General features: G+C 31.4%; 1 protein-coding gene across 1 annotated transcript in view; it reads left to right on the plus strand.

Annotated features, from left to right (window-relative positions):
* The window catches only part of LOC127738961 (ryanodine receptor-like), a 154684-nt gene that overhangs the window by 110629 nt on the left and 19450 nt on the right, over window positions 1-24605 (plus strand). The window contains exons 85-108 of the mRNA XM_052250461.1: window positions 4136-4248; window positions 4962-5055; window positions 5658-5828; window positions 6233-6310; window positions 8698-8797; window positions 9366-9445; window positions 9796-9872; window positions 10295-10449; window positions 10697-10914; window positions 11177-11281; window positions 12382-12463; window positions 12660-12730; window positions 13153-13218; window positions 14992-15071; window positions 17148-17309; window positions 17662-17917; window positions 18895-18974; window positions 19301-19501; window positions 19998-20195; window positions 20964-21036; window positions 22295-22362; window positions 22809-22887; window positions 23230-23250; window positions 24142-24228. Of these exons, the coding sequence (XP_052106421.1) occupies window positions 4136-4248; window positions 4962-5055; window positions 5658-5828; window positions 6233-6310; window positions 8698-8797; window positions 9366-9445; window positions 9796-9872; window positions 10295-10449; window positions 10697-10914; window positions 11177-11281; window positions 12382-12463; window positions 12660-12730; window positions 13153-13218; window positions 14992-15071; window positions 17148-17309; window positions 17662-17917; window positions 18895-18974; window positions 19301-19501; window positions 19998-20195; window positions 20964-21036; window positions 22295-22362; window positions 22809-22887; window positions 23230-23250; window positions 24142-24228 (2715 nt within the window). The remainder of the gene's footprint in view (window positions 1-4135; window positions 4249-4961; window positions 5056-5657; window positions 5829-6232; window positions 6311-8697; window positions 8798-9365; window positions 9446-9795; window positions 9873-10294; window positions 10450-10696; window positions 10915-11176; window positions 11282-12381; window positions 12464-12659; window positions 12731-13152; window positions 13219-14991; window positions 15072-17147; window positions 17310-17661; window positions 17918-18894; window positions 18975-19300; window positions 19502-19997; window positions 20196-20963; window positions 21037-22294; window positions 22363-22808; window positions 22888-23229; window positions 23251-24141; window positions 24229-24605) is intronic.

Genomic DNA, 24605 nt, shown 5'->3' on the forward strand with positions numbered 1-24605 from the left:
CAACATTTGGGCGATTTGTTTAATTATTTCTGCAGATTATGTTCAAATGTATAGAAGTGCTTAAGCTTGAATTCAGTTGCATTTTATGCTTGAGCAGATATTTCTGTCTCTATACATATGAGCAAAATCGGCATGCTCAAATAGTAGATTTTTTCTGCCTCAGATGTCATGCATCATAATCTGGTCCATTGTTTTATGTTGAATGATTTCTAATGCTTTTTTTGCTGATTTTCTCTACTGCAGAAATTGATTATAAAGGTTTTTAATTAAAAAAGTATAATATATTTATTTTATTTTTTTAATTCCCATTCATTCCTTTATTTCACAAGAAACTTTAATAATATAAGTGTTTAGATTAGATTTTTTTTTTTGTATAGCAGAAACCATACATGTCTTAACCAGTTTTTGTTACTAGTTGATAATTCTTTTTTTATCTTGTCAAGATCTATTAAAATAAATTCAAATTCGTACCAATATAGCCTAGATAAAATTCAGTCATTTCAACTGAATTAAAGTGTTTCACTCAAACAATAACATTTTTAATACCAGTACCTAATTTTGTTTAGCTAGTTGAAAGAATATTGGGGTAACACATAAATGGTTTCTGCTGTAATTTAAAATCCACTAGCACATATAGAGTAGATGGATTATATTTTCTCTGTTTAGTTTGATCGACTAATGGACGAAGATTGGATTTTCAAATCAGTATGTAGGCATTACCCTTCCTGTTCTACCACCCAAACCCAGTGTTTTGATATTGTAGTTAGTGCCACAAATCACTAGTGTGTACTATAAGCTAACAATTATATATGAAAAAAATTAAATTGAAGGGTGTTTTCATGCCTAAAAGATTTATTTTAAGTAATGTCCTTTTTGAAATGTTTGTGAAATCAGTTTTCATATTTGATATTCAAAATATTACTTGAAATATCTTAATTTCTGTTTTAACAATTTTTTATGTTTGTTAAAAATCAATTATATACATAAAATGAATATTAAATCCTTTTTTCAATAAAAGTACTTTTTTGAAAAATAACTTTGCAAAATGTAGTAATCAGTAAAGAAAGTGAAATATTTATTACTGCCTAGAGTATGAATAAGCTATTATTTGTACTCGGCATTTCCTGAAATTTCAATAATTAATGTCACATTTTTGTCAATTATTCAGCATTCGCAATAATAAATGGACTCAAAAATTTCTGAATTTACAGTATGTGATGTTTCTTATAGATATTTTTTCGTTATGTATGTCAGAGAAGTAAAAATTCAGGCAAAAGATGTTTGAGCACCAGATTTAAATTTAATTTCACTCAATCAGCAAATGCAAATGTAGCTACAAGGATTTGAACAAATATTGCTTATAGTTCATAAATTTGCAAAGGATTTGAAAAATATGTAACTGCCAGAATAAACAACAAACTTTGACTTTGTAGACTAGGTTTCGTGTACTTTAATTCATTTCCTAGTTGTATGCATTATAATGTATAAAGTGTGTATATAATCAAAGCTTTCCCAAGTTGTTTAAGATTTAGAATGGATGATGCTAGGTTTAACTTTTATAGCTAAACCTCTAGTCTTGAGGTTGATTTGTATGGTTTTCATGCTGAAGTAGATATTGATGCTAGTGCTTAACATACCATGTTAAAGCTTAGTTCAGAAACATTTTTATATGTCCTTGGAAGATTAGGCATATTGTGTGCCAGCAATTTCGAGATCCATTGGCTGTCAATTCCAGCTTGACAAAACTTTTGACTTTTTATTATTTCCTCTAAGCATGGATTTTTTTGTAATGGCCTATAACAAGTGGGGTATAGAATTGGTTTATAATTATAACTACATGTATTACACAATTCTTGCCAAAGAAGTAAAAAAGAGGCTAGTTATACAATTATTTGTGTAGTCCAGAGGATAGCTGTTTCGCTTGAGAAATATTTATTTCAAATTAATTCAAATTGAACTGAAAGCTTGAAAGAAAATTATTTATCACTTCTATGATAAAATTGAGAATGGAAATGGGGAATATGTCAAAGAGACCACAACCCAACCAAAGAGCAGACAACAGCCGAAGGCCACCAAAGGGTCTTCAACGCAGCGAGAAAATCCCGCACCTGGAGGTGGTCCTCAGCTGGCCCCTATTTAAATTGTGTACTAGTTCAGTGAAAATGGACGTCACACTAAACTCCAAAACATATAAATGAACTAAAATTAAAAAACATACAAGACTAACAAAGGCCAGAGGCTCCTAACTTGGGACAGGCGCAAAAATGCGGCAGGGTTAAACATGTTTTGTGAGATCTCAACCCTCCCGCTATACCTCTAGCCAATGTAGAATCAAGAAACACATAGCAATATGAGTTTGGATGAATGTAGACATAATTACTTGATCACACAAAACTGATACCTAATATTGGATTTATATTTATAGTCTATGTCGAAGTGTGATTAACTCCTGAGTATTTCTAATATTTATTTGGAAGAGAGAATTTCAGTGATCATTTTAACTTTTATTTCGATTACATGTATGTTAAATGAAGGTCTTTTTATCGTATATTGGTATGACGTTGGCGTCGTTGTCGTCGTCGTTGTCGTCCGAAGACACATTGGTTTTCGCACTCTAACTTTAGTTTAAGTGAATGGATCTCTATGAAATTTTACCATATGGTTCAATACCATAAAAGGAAGGTTGGGATTGATTTTGGGGGTTATGGTACCAACAGTTAAGGAATTAGGGGCCAAAAATGGGCCAAAAATAAGTATGTTTGTAACTTCCAGACATAACTTGTGTGTTAGTGTATGGATCTCTCTGACATTGAACCACAAGGTTCCATATCACAAAGGGAATGCTGGGATTGATTATGGGGGTAATTGCCTCAAAATTTTAGGAATTAGGGGCCAAAAAAGGGGCAAAAAGCAAGCATTTTTCTAGTTTCATGACAATAACTTGTGTGTAAGTGTATGGATCTTTCTGAAATTGTACTACAAGGTTCCATATCACAAAGGGAAAGCTGGAATTGAGTTTGGGGGTAATTGCCCAAAACGTTTAGGAAAAAGGGGCCAAAAAGGGGCCAAAAATAAGCATTTTTCAGGTTTCCAGACAATAACTTGTGTTCAAGTGTATGGATCTCTCTGAAATTGTACTGCAAAGTACCATACAACTAAGGGAAGGCTGGAATTGATTTTGGGGGTAATTGCCTCAAAATTTTAGGAATTGGGGGCCAAAAAGGGGCAAAAAACAAGCATTTTTCTAGTTTCAGGACAATAACTTGTGTGTAAGTGTATGGATCTTTATGAAATTGTACTACAAGGTTCCATATCACAAAGGGAAAGCTGGGTTTGAGTTTGGGGGTAATTGCCCTAAAAGTTTAGTAATTTGGGGCCAAAAAGGGGCCAAAAAACAAGCATTTTTCTAGTTCCCAGATGATAACTTGTGTTCAAGTGTATGGATCTCTCTGAAATTGTACTGCAAGGTACCATACCACAAAGGGAAGGCTGTTATTGAGTTTTGGGGTGATGAATCATAAGGGGGTTCAAAAAATTTGGAGGGGGGGGGGGGGGGGTTTCCTTTTTTTCCTTTTTTTTTCTTTAAAATTTTCCATTGGTTATTTCTGATTTATATATTAAAAGCAAATAATAATGATATGGTTTGAATAGGTAAATTAAAATTTTTAAAGTTCTTAGACCACATTCATTCTGTGTCAGAAACCTATGCTGTGTCAAATATTTAATCACAATCCAAATTCAGAGCTGTATCAAGCTTGAATGTTGTGTCCATACTTGCCCCAACTGTTTAGGGTTTTGACCTCTGCGGTCGTATCAAGCTGCGCCCCAGCGGAGCATTTTATTAAGTCTTAAAAAAGAAATCATTTCATTACTTAGATATATGCATTACAGTTAAAATAGACTGTTTTGCAATAATATAAAACTTACAGTGTATTCTTCCCTTGCTGCAGTGAATTGGCACCGACATATTTACCTAATATAATATACAAATACCATTCAATTTGAGTACATTAAAATTTCTGAATCATTCTATTCCTACATAAGAATTTTTTTTTTTTTTAATTTTGGTATAAAATAAAGTATTCTTCATCCCAAAAAAATGAAAGATGAGCTGTGATAAATTTGACTATTGTAGGTTGAGCATCCATCAGCATCACACAAGAGTGCCTGGCGTAAGGTTATATCTACACAGAGGAAACGAGCTGTCATGGCCTGTTTCAGAATGGTGCCGCTACACAGTTTGCCAAGGTAAGTTATTCAAAGTTTAATGTTTACAAATCAATGTTATATTACAAAAATCATTGCCACATGGATTTATTAAATTTCAATGCTATTGATGTGGGAAGATTTTTTTATTTCATGGATGCTTTTACTTTATGTTATTTCTTTCAAATAAATCAATAAAATTGTTAGATTTAAAACTTCAAAAATTTATGCATTAAGTAACTTTCCAATAAGTGCTGAATCCTCATTGAATTGTTAAAAAAAACAAAGAAGAAAAAAGAAATATATAAAACATGGAGATTGGGGTAGAATGAGGGACACTACATATTTGTCATGATTGACTATTTGATCAGCATAAAGACAGATGAAGACACACAAAATAAATTGTCAGCCAACTTTGTAAACAGTATGTAATGAACTCACTGTATTTAAAATATATTGTATTATTGTTGTATTATTAGATATACATCATTTAGGGTACTCCTAGCTATGGCCAGCAACAACAGTATAGTTTTGGGATACATTAAGAGATTATTTTATAGAAAAACATATATTTGCATTCATAAAGGACCATTCTTTAACTTGCTACCTTTATAAACAACAAAACTGTGGGTATGAATTCTTCATGAAATTGTTAAATTTAAAATCAGAAGTTCACATTCATAAAGATGGACATCTAGTGATGTTTCACTATCTGCTGTTTTATAGTGCTATAATTATTGTTTTCCTCCTTTCAGACACAGAGCCATTAATTTGTTCCTAAAGTGCTACAGAGGTCAGTGGTTAAACACAGAAGAATATGAGAAGAAAATCCTGATAGAAGATGTCACTGTAAGTTTAACAAATGCATTACAGGCAATATAAATACACCATTGAAATTCATCATCAGATCAAACATGATATAGATCCTGGAGAGTAGAATATATGAATAACTATAATCATTATAACCTGACAGAGGTTTTACCTATTGTAAAGAAGAAAGGATTTTATTCCACTTTTTAGCAGATTTCTGCTATTTGTAATCTGGAATTGTCCATAACTCTTTCTTTAGACTTGTATCAATTTAGATCTTGACAGATGGTATGAACAATTGTCTATCCTTTAGGACTTTCTATTGACCTCAATGTCATTTTGTTTTCCATCTGTTGGATGCCAAAAACCTCCTCTCCCTTTGCTTCAAAAGCCAAATATAGATAAGGAGACCAGAAGGCTGTTGACAATTGAAGAACTCTTGTGCAAATCAAGTTACCATAGCTCTTTTGATATTATTGTGTTGTTAGGTTATTGATGTTCACTCCACATCTGTGTGATGAAGATAAGTGTACAATATTTCATTTAAGTAACAAATGATCATTGAATACATCTTTTTCATAATACTTTTTGAGAACAGAATAAATTGTCAGATAAATTTTCTTGATGGATATTTATTTTAGAAATCTGATGAAGCAGAAGATGAGGCGGAGAAGAAAGAAGCTGACGAGGAAGTGAAACCAGATCCTCTGACTCAACTGATTACCTGCCTTAGTAGAGCTGCCACTAAAGAACAACAGGGAAGTCTTCCTGAGGATTCTATCTATATGTCATATGCCCAAATAATGGGACAGGTAGGTGACATCTTAGGACAGTGCTTACTCTCCAATAAAGTAAAGCTATTCATTCACATCCACATTTTGTATAAATAACCTTAACTGGTGACTGGATTTCAATGAAACTTTCAGAAAGTCTTCAATATCTATTTACACTGTAAATTTTCTTATCTTAAATTTAAATGATCAAAGATATTACAGGTACTTCTAACAAGACATTTGACAGATTATCAAGTAAGTAAGCATGGGTGTCAGGGCAGGGGATCTTTTTTGGTTTGCAATAGGAAAGCTGGAACCCTGATTCTCCAAGGTGAAACTCCTGGAATCCTGTCCTTTGATTTTACTGGATCTAATGGACAATAAATTATTGGAGAGAAGAAAATTTTAGACAATTTTATGTGAATGGTTTGTTTTCATTGTAGAGTTGCCATGGAGAAGATGAAGATGATGATGATGACGATGGAGGAGGGGATGATGAAGGACCAGGATCATCTTTCCAGGTATAATTTCTCCAACAATGGAGCAACTCTTAATAATGCTTGTGTGAATGGCTTGAAAATATCCTCTCATGTCATGCTTTTCAAGAAACTATTTAGTTGATGAACTTGAAGTCCAATCAATTTGAAACTTATTACACATGTTCCCTATGATATGATCTTTCTAATTTTAATGCCAAATTAGAGTTTTGACCCCAATTTCACGGTCCACTGAACATAGACATACGTGTACTATGGACTTATTCTTGTTTATTGTAGTTTTTTGTACAGTTTGTGGAATATTTTGTTAAATGATTAGAATAAATAAAATAAAGTTTCCCTTGTTTGCCCGTATGTACATATCAAAATTGCTTTCCGTTCTCTAACTTTAGTTTGCCTCAACCAAATGTTATTAAACTTATACATAATGCTAATTACCACAAAACACAGATCAAGTTTGATTTTGGTTGGTGTCACTTTTACAGTTCTCAAGTTATGCTCCTTTATAATGTTATATACAAGCAGGGACATCATCTGTGAGAATATTTATGGCAGTTATTTCACATTTTTGAATTTAGACTTACCACCATAAAACTTGGATTTTACATTTGTGCACATTACTATCAAATATAAGTCATGAAATAATTACTGGTTTTTATTGATCAGTTATCTGTTGTAAATTTATGAAAAAGTATATATCAAAATCTGTCCTCAATTATTGAATTGTTTTTTATTTCAAACAACCATAAGAAACAGTCATATCTATATAATAGAATAGATTGGTCTTTTTAAAATCCCACACCTTTGATTATATTGAAATGTGAAATAGTCAACTTATATTTGCCAACCTGTAGAAATACTCTGGTGGGACAAGAATGAATATTTCAGATTCGCATTAATGTGCATACACTGTATACTTTTTCTTGACATGTAGTTAATTTTTTGTTAGCAGTAGAATTTATAAAGAACATACAGGAAGTTAAATGAAATATGATTTGGCACTATAAGATATAGTATTTTATAGTCTCTTTACCTCTCATTGATATATTTTTCATTTAAATGCAAAACTATCAGTTACATATGGAAATTCTGAAGGTACACAGAAAAGTACATGTACCCCTGTAGATAGAAAAACAAAAGTCAAGCATGTGTTCCTGTGTGCAATATCATTCCCATTGTTTTCTTTTTGTTGTTTTTTTTTTTTTAGACATGTACCATAACCCATAATATTTTCAATATATGCATGTAAAGGCTATACCATTTGTGGTTTAGTGATTCCCCACAGTAGACATTGTTATGTTTTATATTAAATGTCTTTTCCTCCTTTGTTTCCCCGGGACAAAAATAAAGTTTTTGTCCCATGTATTGTGTGAACTGTGTACAACTATGTTAATCTATTGTGTCATTAGTTTGTGTTGTATTGCTTTAGATTTTTGATGCCAATGTTAGACATTATTTATATTTTCGGATTAAACGTTATTTTTGTGGAATTTATCAATGTGTAAAATGGGACAATGCAGTCACATATTGATTAAGCATCCGAAGGATATTATTGATAATTTTGTACTATAACCTTTTTTACGCATAAATAAATTATGTAAAAAAAATGCTCACCACAATATAGCTTTTGTTTCGCTGATGCAGCGTAAAGCAAACCTCAATCAATGAATCATAAAAAATAATATTATTATCGTATACCAAAAATAGAAATGATGGAGAAAAATACTTCAAACCTATCGTTTAGAGCATTTATAAATGTAATTTCATCATGTATAGAAAAATTCTATCATGGTAGACAAAATCGCTCAGATTTGTAGCATAAAAAAAAAAGTATCAATGAAGACAACTATTCTGCTCAGCATATCTTTCTATCTATTAATAAGAAAGAAGACATGAAGAAGTCAGTCATATTGTGTACTGTTGAAATGAAAGTAGTTCCAAGAAAGGAACTTATTGAAAAATAGAATCGATAACTGAAACTTCATATAGCCAATCACAAAGAACTAATGCAGATCTGATAATAAGATGATAATTATTTTTTTATGACTTAAAAATATAAGCTTGCACACTTGATATATATTATCCTCACTTAGTCAAAGCCTTGTAGTCAACCACCTAGTATGAATACTATATCAGAATCTTTCTTGCAGATTTGGCACAACGTCAGCAGTGCAGAACTGTTATATATTTTTAAATTAGAACATAACAGAATCCATTTCTATGCCAGCTTAAAATATAATTACAAGTAACTGAAAGTGCACCAGATTTTCAAGTATTGACATTTGAAAAATAATTACCGATTTATTAATTGTCTTCAAATATGCATTATTTGAGCAGGGAACTGCAGTGCAAGTTTCAGAATGTTATGGCCATGTTTTTATTTTAATGACACAAAAATAATTCTTTTTCAGGAACAAGAAATGGAAAAACAACAGCTGTTATTTGAGCAGTCACGGTTGGCTGATCGTGGAGCAGCAGAAATGGTCTTACTGTATATTAGTGCTTGTAGAGGTAATATTGAAATCTCATTGTTGCACCTTCTATCTTATAGTCAATTGCCATTCTAGTCTTTAACAGAGTTCATTTAAAAAATTTGGCCACTCAATTTTGGATATATGTATTTATTTTGTGCTTGGTCTATAATTGGTGTAAAAGAAACATCAGAATTCAATATTTGTCCAGGGGAGAAATTTTAATAAATTTGTAAAGCCAAAAATAATATATTAGAGTATTCTTTTATATTTTCTTCTCTCACATTTTTTTTAAGTTTAACCATTTACTATGAATAAGATAAATGAAGCGCTTCTGTATCTTTCTATGAATTCACAATACTATTGTGCTATTCAAATGCTCATAGCCAAATGTAAGGTAGGAAAGATATGCCAATACATTGGATACTTTATGATCAAGAGGTACCCTAAAAGATTATCATAGCCAAGATTTTTTAAATCACATTGGGCTCTGTAACTAAGTGTTTTCTAAAAAGAAAACTTTAAGATATTTTGTATGTTAACTTTTTCATACCCTGTTAACTGATGTCAAAACAAGCAAAAATAAACTGTTTTTCCTGTTTTTTTAGGTGTCCAGAGTGCCATGGTAACAGACACAATAGAACTAGGCATCTCCTTATTAAGAGGAGGTAACACAGAGGTTCAAAAGGTAACTTGTAGTTTTATATTCAGGCTTTAACATTTGGCATATTTGCATGGTGCAACCATTACACAATGTAAATTTTAAATGAACTGCAACTGGTGGAGAGCAACACTTCCAGTCAAGTCACAGTAAAACTTAAAAATCTTTGTCACTTCGTGGATTATATGAAAGTGCAGATTAATAAAATTTTAGCCTACAATTTTTTTTTTACTTGCTGTACATTTTTAATCTGATGCACAAATCAAATCATTGACAAAATTTTCTGATATTTAAAATTATATATAAGCCTCATTTCAAAAGAGAAGAAAGGAGAGCTATTTTCTTCTAATATAGTTGATTGCAAATTGTTATTTCAGAAAATGTTAAACCATCTGAAAGATAAGAAGGATGTAGGATTCTTTACCTCTTTGTCTGGGCTAATGCAGTCATGCAGGTAAGTGTGTTCAGAAGTGAACAATAGTCTCTACATATACATTCACATTCAAAATACTCCAAAGGGTTGCTAGGATATAAAAGTATGACAACCATCACTGTTTCCATCTGGCATTGCAACCCTTGTCTGTTGCAGAGGTTAATTTTGGTATTTCCTTAGAGTAAAACAGTATTTATTTACCCATATTTACTTGAAAGAGTTTTTTGAGCAGAAGATTTTGGGGCGATTCTACATTTTTTAATTCAATGCATATATGTAGTGTGGCTGCCATATTTTTACTGTGCCTCACCCATTGTTCTAATGGAATAGATGTAGGACAAAGAGCACCCATAATTCAGTTCAAGTCATTCCTGAAAGAAAACATTTATAGAACAGCTGTAAAAAAAAAAATTGTAACAAAATCTTCAATCTATGTTTAACAGTGTGTTGGATCTTGATGCATTTGAGAGAACAAACAAGGCAGAAGGATTAGGTATGAGCTCTGATGCTAATGCAGGGGAGACAAATCTTTATGATGCTGAAACCACATGTAAACTGTTCAGATTCCTTCAGCTGCTGTGTGAAGGCCATAATGCAGGTAAGATTTATATATATTTTTGTTTCACTGCATGAAGATTTATTTTTTATTGAAGCTTTATTAGAGTTTCATTTGAAAATTTGTAAGACTTAGTGAAAAGTGTTATAAAAATGTTTTTATTCTAGTTGTGTATATCTTGAATCTGAGAATGTATGACTGCTTGTAAGAGGAATTGAATGTGCGAATAAAAGGATATGAGTTCATAGTATCAAATATTTTACTAAAGTCTTGTGTTGATATATTGTAGAATTCCAGAATTACTTGAGAACCCAAGCAGGTAACAACACCACTGTGAATGTTGTCATCTGTACTGTTGATTATCTACTGAGGCTACAGGAGTCCATCATGGACTTTTACTGGCACTACTCTGGTAAAGACACCATAGACCAGTCTGGTAAAGAAAGTTTCTGTAGGGCCATCATGGTTGCCAAACAAATCTTCAGAAGTCTCACAGAATATATACAGGCAAGTTTTAAAATGCAATTTCATCCAAAGATTATTTAATTTGAATGAATGAGAGTATTTTTGTATTAAAATAAATCCAATATGAGGCTTACTTTTTCATGCATGGCACAAAGCATTTCCATCTTATTAAAATAATTACAACTGTGTTATATTTCTTTCAGTCACTGAGTGAGGAAGGTTTAATTTCTTCCACCTTTTTCAGCAAATACTTTCCTGTTTTCCCATTGCTATTTAATATGTACATTATTCCATTGACCTTTAGGGACCTTGTGCCTTGAATCAGTTAGCTTTAGCACACAGTAGATTGTGGGATGCAGTAGGAGGTTTCCTGTACATATTTGCTCACATGCAAGATAAACTTTCTAAGGTAAGTTGTAATTTGGAGGTTTTTCTACATACTTGCTCACAAGACAAATAAGGTACTGTAAATTCAGAAATTATTGCGAGGTTTTTATTAATGCGAAAAATGCGAAAGAGTGAGTATCGCAATAATAAGAACTCGTATTTTGATATCCGATACATATATCTGTAGGTAAACTTTCCTGAAATCGCTGTTATTAAAATCGCATTTTTGTCATTTCTTTAAAATTCGCAATAATAAATGCACGCAATAATTTCTGAATTTACAGTACCCAAAATGATTTCAAAGTTTCCTTTACATATCTGCTCTTTTGTAAGCTGATGAAAGTATATTTAAAAGGTACAAGTTATATGTTTTCTGTACTTGGAAACATGCAAAAAATCTTTTAAAGTTAGTGTGTCCTGTACATATTTGCTCATAAGCCAGATAAACACATAAAGGTAAAGATAAATAAGTGTGATGTCTTACATAATCTCAAGCAACTCAGGTAATAAGTTGGAAATATATGTGATAAATATTAAAAAGGGAAATTTTGAAGTAGAAAGAAATTGTTGAATCTACAGAAGATGACTTCAGTTTACATTGTTATTGTCTTTTAATACTGTGTAATATTATTTTAAAGCTTAATAAGATTAGTGATCATAAAATTTCAGAATTTGACATAGTGAAAAATATAAGGGCATTCTTACAAATATAAAATGTCTTTTTACAATTCAAAGGCTTGTAATATAATTACCATGTGTAATTACTTGTATTTTTTGGTTTAAAAGGCAATTTTTTAGACTTGATATATTCTTTATTATTATACCCCCGCTTTAAAAAAGTGGTTACACCCCTGCTTTAAAAAGTAGGGGTATACTGTTTTACCTCTGTCTGTCCGTCTGTCCGTCCCATGAATATTTTTCGTCCCATCTTTCTCAGGAACGACATCATAAGGATTTCTGAAATTTGGTTTCAGGGTTTATATAAGTCAGCTATACGGTGTGATGCGTTTTCAGATTCATTACTCAACAACTTCCTGTTTACCGAACACTTACATTGGGCAGCAGGGGTATCATCAGTGAGCAGTAGTTCGCAGTTTCACTTGTTTAATTTTTTAATTTCAGGACTGTGAACAGCTGGAGTTGTTAAGAGAATTCATGAAATTACAAAAAGAAATGATGATCATGTTACTATCTATGTTGGAAGGTTAGTTTGTAATGCCAAAAAATAGTAACTTAAAAAAAATTATGTTTATACCAGAAAGCTTATCCTTTTATTTTCAATACCAATTATAAATTATAATCATATATGAATTATGAATTATAAAACTGTGAAAGTTGGATTTTATGGAAGAATTCTTGCATGTTTGAAAATTACAATAAGATATATCTGTATATTACAGGAAATGTTATGAATGGACCTATTGGTAAACAGATGGTGGACACACTGGTAGAATCATCAGCTAACGTTGAGGTTTGTATACAATTGACTTACATATCAACATATTGTTTTTAAGCTCTTACTGTAATATCTGGTATATTATCACATAAACCATTCGTTTGTTAACCAGTGGTCAATCTTGAATTATTTATCTAGCTATTTTAAAAAGTGTTACATTTAGGTGCTGAAACCAAAATGGTTTAATATTGATTTCAAAACTTGTCATTTTTTTATAACCCTGAATGAAATTTAAATGACCATTTATTTGCAAGAAAATTGATCTGGTTGGGTTTGGCTTAAACAACTACAAAGATCCTGTTTCATTCAGTTAGAACTTCTTTCATAAGATAAAAAGCCAGTTGAAATTAAAAAATTCAGGTGATAACTTTTATGTTAATGTTGATTGCTGAAACTGATTTTCAGTTCTTTTACTTTAAGTTCATATTTAATTTCAGATGATTTTGAAGTTCTTTGACATTTTCTTGAAAATGAAGGACTTGACTACCTCGGAAGCTTTCCTGGTAAGTTCTTAATGACGAACAATTACATTTTTTTGTAGGAAAATGAATATTTGTTGTTAAATCAACTCCAGAGTTCTTGATTTGAAGTCAACATAATCTGAATTAAAAATGATATAAGGTTTATGAGAAACACTGAAAAATGATAAAATGCTGTTTGAATTTTGTGATGTCTATTATTAGTATAAATCTATTTCCAGAAATATGTTTATATTTTGGTTAGGAGTAGTAAGTAATTCATGAAAAAAAAAATGTAATTTAATTGTGATTAAAGTTATAAAAAAATCAACACTATTGTTGTTATATTAATTCTACTTGAGCCTTATTTTTCAGGTGTTTTTAGTTCCTTAAATTTTATTTTGATCATAGGAGTAGGGTTATAAAAGCCTTAATTTCTCACCAAGATTTATTACATTTCGTTTTCAATCGAAAATTCATTTAGAAAGTTAATTCCATGCTTGAACACATTGGCAACACCTTTGGTCCAAAAAAAGATGCCCATAGGTGACGATACACATTTGATAAAAAAATTATGTTGGTCCATTTATGTAGCCTATGATGACTGGCAGAACTGTTCTAATTAAGGCTTAAATAGTAAAAATAATGATTTGTATCTTCATGGGGCAGAGAAAGAAAGAATATTCCAAATATTGATTGATATTCATATGACTTCATCAGAATATTAAGATTACATTTTATAATTCATTGCTTTTTAGAACCAATAGTCACCCTTTGTGAACATTACGTTTTTCTTAGAATTTTTTACCCTTGGACTATTTTTTAACTTCTAAATTTTCCTATTTAAAAAATTGCAAGCCCCATAGTAAAAGATTTGTTTTGGTTCATGAACCAACAAAACATGTGTAAACAGTGAATTCTATTTTGAGATCTTTAATTTTAAGTTCTGCAATTAGAAAATAAAAACAATTAAACATTTAATATTTATTTGAATAAACCAATCGCCGAGAACATTGTTTTGAAATACTTTTACACAACAATTGATTAATTTCATTCTTACAGGAGTTTGATACCAATAAAGATGGTTATATTTCTGCCAAGGAATTCCGTAAAGCAATGGAGGGTCAGAAAATGTACACACGGTGTGTCATATATATTCATTATTCTGTAGTATAAGCTTTATCAGAAATCCTTACTGGACTTCTGGCTTTGTGACATACTGATGAAACAAGATCCTGAATATAGCAATAACAACCTTGTCTCAGTACCTTATTACTGTAAAATTAACTGTCATCTGCAGCAGTAGCTTTAATTACCATTAAAAACAAATTTATTAAAATATTAATTTATTTGAAAGATATTCTGTAAAAAAACACGTTTTTTTAAATTTTTGTCTGTCCTAAATCTTTCAGATCTTGTCTGGTTATTAACTAAATTGCAATCTTGTTTCATCAGTAGTGACTTCAGACATCATTCACCTTTAAACCAGTTTTCTTTCAAATGGTCACTTCTTAAATTCAGATATTCATTGATTTTTAAAAATTGAAGCTGCATAAATCATTTCAGCTTAGGTGAAACATATTGATTCACATAAATTTGTCTTAGAATTATTAAGTTCCACTTACGCAATTTCTTATTTCAACAACTTCCCGTTTTTAAACTGCTCTTGTAACAATCTGAATATACCATTGATCACATGCAAGAAAATTTGGTCAACTGGTGAATGGTTTCTTCTGTAATATGACTGGAAGCTACATGTGCATATAAATATATAATAGATTACTTAGATATTGTATTCACTGTTGTGTTGTGCTGTAGGAGTTTGATGCTAATAATGATGGCTGGATATCGCCTAAAGAATTTAAGAAAGCTTTGGAAGCTCAAAAAACTTACACAGAGTAAGTCATGCATGATGCCCGGAGTATGTGTTCAACCAGATCCAAAAAAATAACATCAAAATCAACCATGCATGACACAAATAGTAGTTTTATTAAGATATTTGTAATGATATTATTTATCCTTAAAATGTTTGCATTTATGTTCATTATTTAAAGGATATTTGGCAGACTTCCTTTTGAACCCCCCTTTATGTATGTCTATGCTTATTCCATCAATAAGAGGGGTTCAAAAGGAAGAGTTTCCAGATATTTTAGCAGTTTTCTATACCCATTAACTGTCTTTCTTATATGGTAACCTAAGGCTATGCAAAATAAATCTTAATTTTCTCACACAGTATTGCATCTTAGATGATTGAAATGTTTTCTAAGAGTCTTTATACGACCACAAACATTTTTGTGGTCAGTCATATATTGGTATTACGTCGTCGTCGTTGTCCGAAGACATTTGGTTTCCAGACAATAACTTTAGTTTAAGTATATGGATCTCTATGAAATTTAATCAAAAGGTTCAATACCTCAAAAGGAAGGTTGGGATTGTTTTTGGGGTAAACAAATTATTTTTTTTTTTGGGGGGGGGGGGGGGGGGGGGGGCAATTTTCAAAAGAAAATTCTCTTCAAATATTTTTTTTTTTGGAGGGGGGGGGGGGGGAGGGAGAGGATCTCAAGATTTAAGAAATTGTCAATTTCCAAAGAAAAAAACTGGGGGTCACAATTTATTTTGCTAATTCTTTGTATATAGTCTGAAAACAGATTTACTAAGTATTGCGCAACAGCACAGTGTATTGCACAACAGCAAGAAATCTTCAATTGAATATAAATTCAAATCATACAACCAATTTCAAGCTCTTTGACTACATTTATTCTGTGTCAGAAACCTATAATGTGTCAAATATTTAATTACAATCCAAATTCAGACCTGTATCAAGCTTGAATATTGTGTCCATTTTTGCCCCAACTGTTCAGGGTTGGACCTCTGTGGTCATATCCAGCTGCACGAGGCGAAGCAGTTTATTATTTTTATGAAAACTTTAGGTTAAAAAATGAAGGCAGTTGATTTTAACGTAGCATAGAATCTTTTACATTTTATTTTCAAATTAATCAATTTGGCTTTATATCTAGTAGCGGATAGATATCTAGTTGCAGATCAAATAAAAAAAGTCATGTGTAACCAGAGAGCACGATTCTGATTACAAAATTACATAATCTCCTCAGGTACTCTAACCTGGGATCTCTGTGCTTCAATTCAGTGCTTTAACCCACTTTCAATTACGGTTGGCTAAGTTTCAACAACTCAAGGGAAGCAATCCCATCCCATATGCATGGCATCAGCCATTGCCAGGCTATCTGATTTGATTCTAAATAAAAATGATACATTTAGAATCAATAAAGTTTTAAGAATTTAAAAGCTCACTGCTGCTTTGCACATACTGAGAGAAAAATAGATTTGTTTGAATGGCCTAACCTTTGATATCCTACCAGACTACTGTTCATTAGCTGTTTCTAAGAAAAATGTAAAATTTTTCCAGACTTGACCAGTATGGATATAGATATTGTTTTTTTTTTTTTTTTCAAAACACCTTATTTTGTGTGTTGTTTGGTCTGTTAATTTGGATTTTGATGTTTTAGAAAATTTGTTTGATCAAATTTGAAATAGAGATGTTTTGGTTTAGTATGATTATCTCATTGTCGTCAATTTCAAAATGAAGAACAGCAATAAAAAGTTTGTTTTCTTACTTTGTTCATTTCCCTGGTCTTGCGGTCATAAAACTTTCGAGCACGATAATTGTACTCAGACTCGGAAATCAACCAATCAAAATACTGGATTTGGTGTTTCGAGCACAAATTTCCTACTCCGAGTACTGAGTAAAGTTTTATGACCGAGGGCCCTGGTATTTTACTTCAGGTTTCTTATGTAAGTTTTCCACATATTTACTTGATTCTAAATTCCAAAATATCCATATTTTACAGTTTACAAAGTACCTTTTTAAATATCAGATATATGTATTTGGATTAAAAGAATATACATGTATCAGAAATCATTTATTCATACAAGAAGTTTTTTATTTATTTTTACAGTGAGGAAATAGATTACATTATGATGTGTGTGGATGCAAATCAAGACGGAAAGGTGGATTTCAATGAGTTTACTGACAGATTCCATAATCCTGCTAAAGACATTGGTTTTACAATGGCTGTACTGTTAACTAATTTGTCAGAGCACATGCCATCTGATCCTCGGTAAGTATAGATTTTGTTCAAATTGCTTTTAAAGTTATGAATGAAAAAAGTAACTCCTTTCTTTCCATTTGTTTATAAACAAAGAGACTAACTGCATTTGCTAGATATTTCTGGATTTACTTGCACTAGGAATGCTCAAATAGGGTTTTGAAGACCTATTGGTGGCCTTCGGCTGTTATCTGCTCTATGGTTGGGTTGTTGTCTCTTTGACACATTCCCCATTTCCGTTCTCAATTTTATTTGGAATATTATTAATATAATTTTGGGCATTACATTCTATTTTTAAGGAACTGTTTTGGTCACTGAATGGTATTTTTAAAATTTACTCACTATAGTAATGATTTGTTTGTAGACTTGAAAGATTCCTAGAGAAGGCTCGTAGTGTGTTGGATTATTTTGGACCCTACCTTGGTAGAATAGAAATCATGGGTAGCAGCAACAAGATAGAGCGGGTCTATTTTGAGATCAAACAGTCCCATATAGACCAATGGGAGAAACCACAGATCAAAGAGTCCAAGAGATCTTTCCTACACAGTGTAGTGAATGAAGGAGGGGACAAAGAAAAACTAGAGAGCTTTGTCAACTTCTGTGAAGACAGCATCTTTGAGGTATTGGAATTTTTGTGTTGATTTGAAAAATTTCTTTGATAAAGGAGTAGGCCCAGTAAGACCCCTTTTTGGCCCCAAAATATAGCATTTTTATCAATATGTTAAAATGTAAACTTTAAGCTATTTATTGGAAAGTAGAATACATCTGTTCCATAAATAAGGGCTGTTTTTGACAATACAATGCACATGCAGCAGGTAATAGCATCATAAATTCGTTCATTATTACTGAATTCTTCACAATTTTAGCATTTGTGCTAATTTTAAGACGGTTTTTGTTTAAAATGGAAGTGGCCGCATTTGTGTTCAGTCTTAAAATTTAAATATATGTTGTATTTGAAGATAATACATAACATATATAAAGATTGAGACTGCACACGAATGCGGCCACTTCCATTTTAGACAAAAACCATCTACGTTTTATGGCATTTTTGATAGATTTTGCAAATTTAAGCGTGAATTTGAGCTTCTCTAATTATCAAATCAGTTCAAATCTTTTACATAAACTAATTGAATCGACTGAAGTAGACACTTAATGTTTAAAAAATGTCAAAAATCTTTTATTAGATGTACTTCGAATATTAGGCCAAAACTAGCCCTTACCAGACCTTCTCCTTTATTTATTTCACTAGATAGCAGACATAATCATACTTGTGTTGACTGCTTTCTTGCAAATGGCCATTATTGTTTAAATCTTATTCCAAGCTGTGTCAAATGGCCATTATTGTTTAAATCTTATTCCAAGCTGTGTCAAATAGCTAGTGTCTTTTTGACTTGTGTCTATTCTTCCCATAAAAAGGTAACTGATATTTTGTTTGCATAAAAGTGTAAAATGCATTGAGGATTCACAATAGATAAGATGTCTCACTACCAGAATGAGTGAATTTGTGAAAATTTTATGGTTTTATTTAAACTTTTATAAAATGTTTTTTTATAAAGTCTACATCTTTATTAAAACCCAACTCTTCTTAATATAATAGATGCAGCATGCCACCAGTATAAGTGCTGAGGAACAGAGACTAGCAGCTATGAGGAGTGGTACAGGAGTACAAGAGGGAGGGTAGGTAGTCTGGCAATATTGTCTTATGATCATAACATCTAAAATAGAATAAAACAAATGGTAAATCAAAATATAATGATATACAATTTTGAGATGAATAAAGACAAGATTAGTATAATTTTCTTTTTTAAATTGATTGATTATTGTAAACATCAGGTTGTAAATAGTTCATTCATAACCAAGACAAAATCATTTAGATAGAAATTCAATAAGTAGCTTCTGCTAAAATTTTCAATGAGTATGGAGGTAGGAAATGTGGACATATTTTGAATAGTTAAAAGTTTAAAGCAATAACTTTGAATGCTAATTTTCATTATTTTTTTCAGATTACTAGAACCAATATCTACAGTCTATAGATTTGCTGTTGATGGTTTATCAACTATATTGTCCTTATTTACATGGACCAATATGAAGTGGGGTTATCAGACATTTAAGAAAATGACATACTGGCAGTTATTTGTAGCCATGATCAAGTTGAACTTCAGACTGGCTTTCCTACTGTTGACGTTCTTATTCCATGTTATGTGGTGAGTTTGATGATTGATAGATTTTTGTGAAATTCAGATTGCTATATTTTAGTATCTTTGCAGACATACTCTAACTTGTTGGTTTAATATATTAACTATGTAACATACCATCATTAAAAGCAGGACATCATATTAGAATATATTTTATATATGTATATTAAGGGGAAAAATCTCTTTTAAACAAGAATTGAAAGAAAAGAGATCTAACTATTTCAAAGTCAAAGAAATATCTAGTTAACATGGTCAAGATAATCAATCATTGGAGAAAAAAAGTGTAAATAATATTTGATACAAACTAAGATAAGATATAGTGCTTTGATATCTTATGAAGCAGTATTGCATACTCAAGAGTGCTGGTCTTTGAGCATAATTACAATTCATTCAAATAGTCCTAGAATCTAGTTTGAATCCTATTTTGCATAAAAGTTACCAAATAAATATAATTTTATAATGAATATACTTTAGCTAATATACCACTGTTCTTTTTTTTTATCAGGACATTGATGAAGTTCATATTTAACATGATGAAAGGAGAACGGGAGGAGTCTGTAGAAGATTCACAGCCAGCCATGTTAGCACTTCCTGCTCCGCCCCCACCGAGAGTATATATACCTCCCATGGAACTAGAAACATCGGAAACAATGACACCATTTGGAATACCCATGAAATCAGAACAGGAGAGTGAAACAGAGGAGTAAGTGTTACCTCTTTGTGATTTTATATCCCACCTAATGGCATTATGTTATTCGGTCTGTGCGTCTGTCCGTTTGTTCGTCTGTTCGTCCGTTCGTCCGTCTGTCTTGCTTCAGGTTAAAGTTTTTGGTCAAGGTAGTTTTTGATGAAGTTGAAGTCCAATCAACTTGAAACTTTGTACACATGTTCCTTATGATATGATCTTTCAAATTTTTATGCCAAATTAGAGTTTTGACCCAAATTTCACGGTCCACTATGGACACATTCTTGTTATGTGATAAAACTTAAGCTAAGATAGTATAGGTTCAGAAATATTTGCCTTCATTTATTATTGCAATTGTCGAACAATAAACAAAAATGTGAGATTAATTAATATGAATTCAGGAAATGTTGCATACCTTTAATGCTATTCAAATTTAAAATTTGAGTTTTTTATTTTTGCAAAATTTATCCCTTCACATTTTTTGCAATACTGAAAACATTGGAAAAAATTTGGAATTTACAGTAATACTAAATCATTTAGAGATTTTCAAATATGCATTTCTTAAGCACAAGCATTGTACATCATAGATTTAAGAATATGAAGAAAAATTCTATTGTGGATATGAAATAATGGAAGACAATTAATACAGCTTTTAAAGATACGAATCAAGGCGTAGGTTGAACATTTGTTTAGGTCAGTTAAGCTTGTGTTAGTGTTATCTTAACTAGGAAAGTGACCACTAAGAAAGACTGAATCATTGCATTTATTATAATTTTATTTTTTCAGATCACACCTTGCCAATGGAGTTACAAAAACACCTGATACACAGACCGAAACAAGTACACCACCTGTTAAAGAGGTAGTTGGAATAAATTATACTTTCATGTACATGAATAAAAAGAGACTATGTTACCAAAATAACAGTACACCAACCCAATACAAAATTTTAAAAGTAGTCACTCCATCAACAGGAACATTGTATATGGAAATATTGTTTTTTATGTACATGTACTTGGGAAGTCGTTGTGAAAATGTTGTTGACATTTTGTAGCAAGCCTTTTTAAATGCATTATTTATACCAGGGTCCATATTGCATTCACCTTCTCCGTCCCTCTATCCATTTGTTTGTGCAACAAATATTTCTGTCATAATTTTCTCTGGTATTTCTCCATATTTGGTCTGTAGTATTTTAGTATATTTAGCTGACAGTGACGAGTTGTAAAGTATGAGCACTTTTCATATCTGTCAGACACCTACTTCCTGTTTTCAAATAATTTGAACTTTTCAATATGTTGATTGAACTAAAAAAAAATCGTCACATATTTCTCCAGAACTACTAAAAAGAATGGCTAATATTTGGTTAGCAGATTAACAGTGATGAGGTGTAAAGTGTGAGCTATTATTTTAATCTGTGAGACACCTCCATCCTGTTTTTTGATATATTGAATAATAATGTGCTTAGAATGACAAGGCATGCATTCTTGTTTGAATCTAAAATTATGTTCTGATTTTAGTCAGTCCCCTTTCTTTACTGTTCCATTGCTATTTTTCACTGCAGCAAACCAGTACAATTTCCCTAGAACAGAAATAACTCATTTTAGCATCAAATTCAGGCTTTACTATTTTGAAAGGGTTTTGATGATCTTTTTTTGGGAACTGTGACCATTGTTTAAGAAGTATTAAAGTGTAAATATCATTGTACTGCCTGAACCAATATGAAAGTTCAAGCATTACAAACTCAGATTCTTAATGCTAAGTAAGTAAGAAGATATATTAGGGAAAACAGCAACAAGACAGTTACCCAACAACACCAAACAATTAGAAAACCTTATTAGGATTCTATCATATGCTTTCAATGATAGCACATGCTAACAGCAAATAACAAATCCTACAACAGAAACAGTTTATATGCTACTCTGTCTGTCTTGGACCCTTTGTCCTTTCAGAATACCATTGACCAAAATGCTTTTTCAAGGTGCAGTTAGAATTAATTTCTGTTACCTGATAAAAATGTCGGTCCATCGCAAAGAAAGGTTGTTTTAAGTAAATGACAGTGAATGGTATGAAATATTTATATTGTCCACTTCCAATGATTAACTTGACTGATTTATTTTCAGCATACTGAGCCTGCAGTACAGGAAGTTCCTATAACAGAAACAGAAGAACCAGTAGATTCTGTCCCAAGGTAAAACTAAATCCCAGAATAAACCCTTCCCTGCTAACTCGCATGCAATCCCAATTAATTACTTCAACGTTAATGCATTATTATAAAAAAATTATTTAAAAAATGTTTCCATTCAAATTAAAGCATGAGTAATTAATACTAAGTATGACTTGATATTTTTCATGAAAAAGTGTTGAAAAAATTATGTTTGATCTGATTCATCAAGGTTTGACTATAAAAAGTATTTCATAACATGCTTATTAAGTTGTTCAAGTTCTTTTACATTTGACAGAAAGGATATTAGACAGCCTATAACTTGTCAGGATGAAGAACAGCAATAAAATTGATGGTCCTTTGCTTTGGGTTTTGTTAATTGTAAAGATTTTGTGTGAAGAATTCATACACCATTTTTCTTCTTTGCCGTTATAAGTTATATCTAGACTGACTTTCAAAACATATATTTTCAGAACTTCAACACCTAAACCTGGAGAAGATGATGAATTACCATATGAAGCAAAGAGTTTTGATTGGGGAAAATATGTTTTGGTATGTATATCTATTAGTTAAATGTATAAGATATTAACATTTTCTTTTAGTTACGATTAAGACCTTAAGGGAATAACGTTATGTTTTCCCTTCAGGAGGTTTACTGTTAGATATTAATATTTTCTCTATACCGATGAATGGTAGCATTATTTAAGATAAAAGTTATCAAAGTCATGAATTAATATTTCTTTTGTTGACAATAACTATTTGTTCAAATTCTTAAGTCTAAAAATTTTATAGTAAATAGTTAAGAATAAGATAATTCCCATTCATTGTGAATTTCATCTTTTAAAACAAAAATATTGATTTAAAGTCATTATCACATATGTTTTGTTTTTACAGAATATTTTCCGAAAATTTGCGGTAATAAAGTTTTCAATCCTTGTTTCTCTGCCTATTTTGCAATCCATTTCAGAATGTACCTGTGTCTATCAAAGTCAATTTAAAGAAGAAATTTACCTCAATGATCCAATTCCAGGGTGTTACACTTTTCCATCATTCCATAAAATATACTGCTCAACTTCAATTTGTACTGTAGAAAGAAACCTTTTTGAACACATTTTAAAGAATTTTGGAAGAATGTCCTTCAATGATCCATCTAGAATCATTCCCAGTTTTCACAAGTCCTTGTTCAACTTGGTGCAAAACCAAAAGAATGAACCCCTTTTAACCTTATCCTGAAAAACAGTTCTTTGTTAAAGATACTTGCATCAAGATTGTTCCTCTTGTGGTCAATTCACTGCTATATAAAAAGAAGATGTGGTATGATTGCCAATGAGACAGCTCTCCACCAGAGATCAAATGACACAGAAATTAACAACTAAATGTCACTGTACGGATTAGATTAGAATTGAATTATTGACTTTATATACAAACTGAAAATTTTATCAGATTGATTGATTTTTGGTGTTCAATGTCACTTACAGCAGTTATAGGCTATATTTTGGTGGCCCATTTTTTATTTGTTGAGGAAGGTGTAGTGCCTGTAGACAACCGCTCAATTTTGGCAGAAAAGCTGGCAATCATGCTCAATTTAGATTGGAGTCAAGTGCACCTGCCACGTGCCTTGTTCGAACTTACAACCTCAGTGTTGATAGGCTAGTGATACAGTAGATGAACTACTTAGACCAATCGGCCACCGAGGCCACAAAATCTTATTTAGAACTGATAATGACATTTTACTTGTAAACAAAACTAATATGAGTGTTTTGCTTGTAAACTTGGTTGTTAAGTGGCTTATATATCTACTTTCAGAGTTTGTTTGCCAGGAATTTTTACAACTTTAAATATGCAGCCTTGGTTCTTGCCTTTATTATCAATGTCATGCTGTTATTCTACAGGGTGAGTGTCTTAAAAATTACATGTAGAAATACTTGAATCATGTTCATGTTTGAAAGTCTATTATCCAAGACACTAAGCTTTTACTACTGAAAATTCAGAAATTAATACATGCATTAATTATTGGGAACCACTGATTACTGGTAAAATTGCAAGATCTAAATAATGTGATTGCAAATTTTGTATTAAAAGGAAAATCACTACAGAAATTATGAATGCCATTTTATATTGTTGCGAATCTGATACTGTCACATTTTTCGCAATAATAAAAACATCCCCATAATTTCTGAATTTTTAATATCTGTATGTGACAATTTGACAAGAATATTAGTAGTAAAATAGTAAGAGTTCATTTTTACATCGCGATGACCTTGAGGTCA

This window comes from Mytilus californianus, unplaced genomic scaffold (assembly GCF_021869535.1).
Source record: "Mytilus californianus isolate M0D057914Y unplaced genomic scaffold, xbMytCali1.0.p SCAF_4, whole genome shotgun sequence".
Classification (NCBI taxonomy): domain Eukaryota; kingdom Metazoa; phylum Mollusca; class Bivalvia; order Mytilida; family Mytilidae; genus Mytilus; species Mytilus californianus.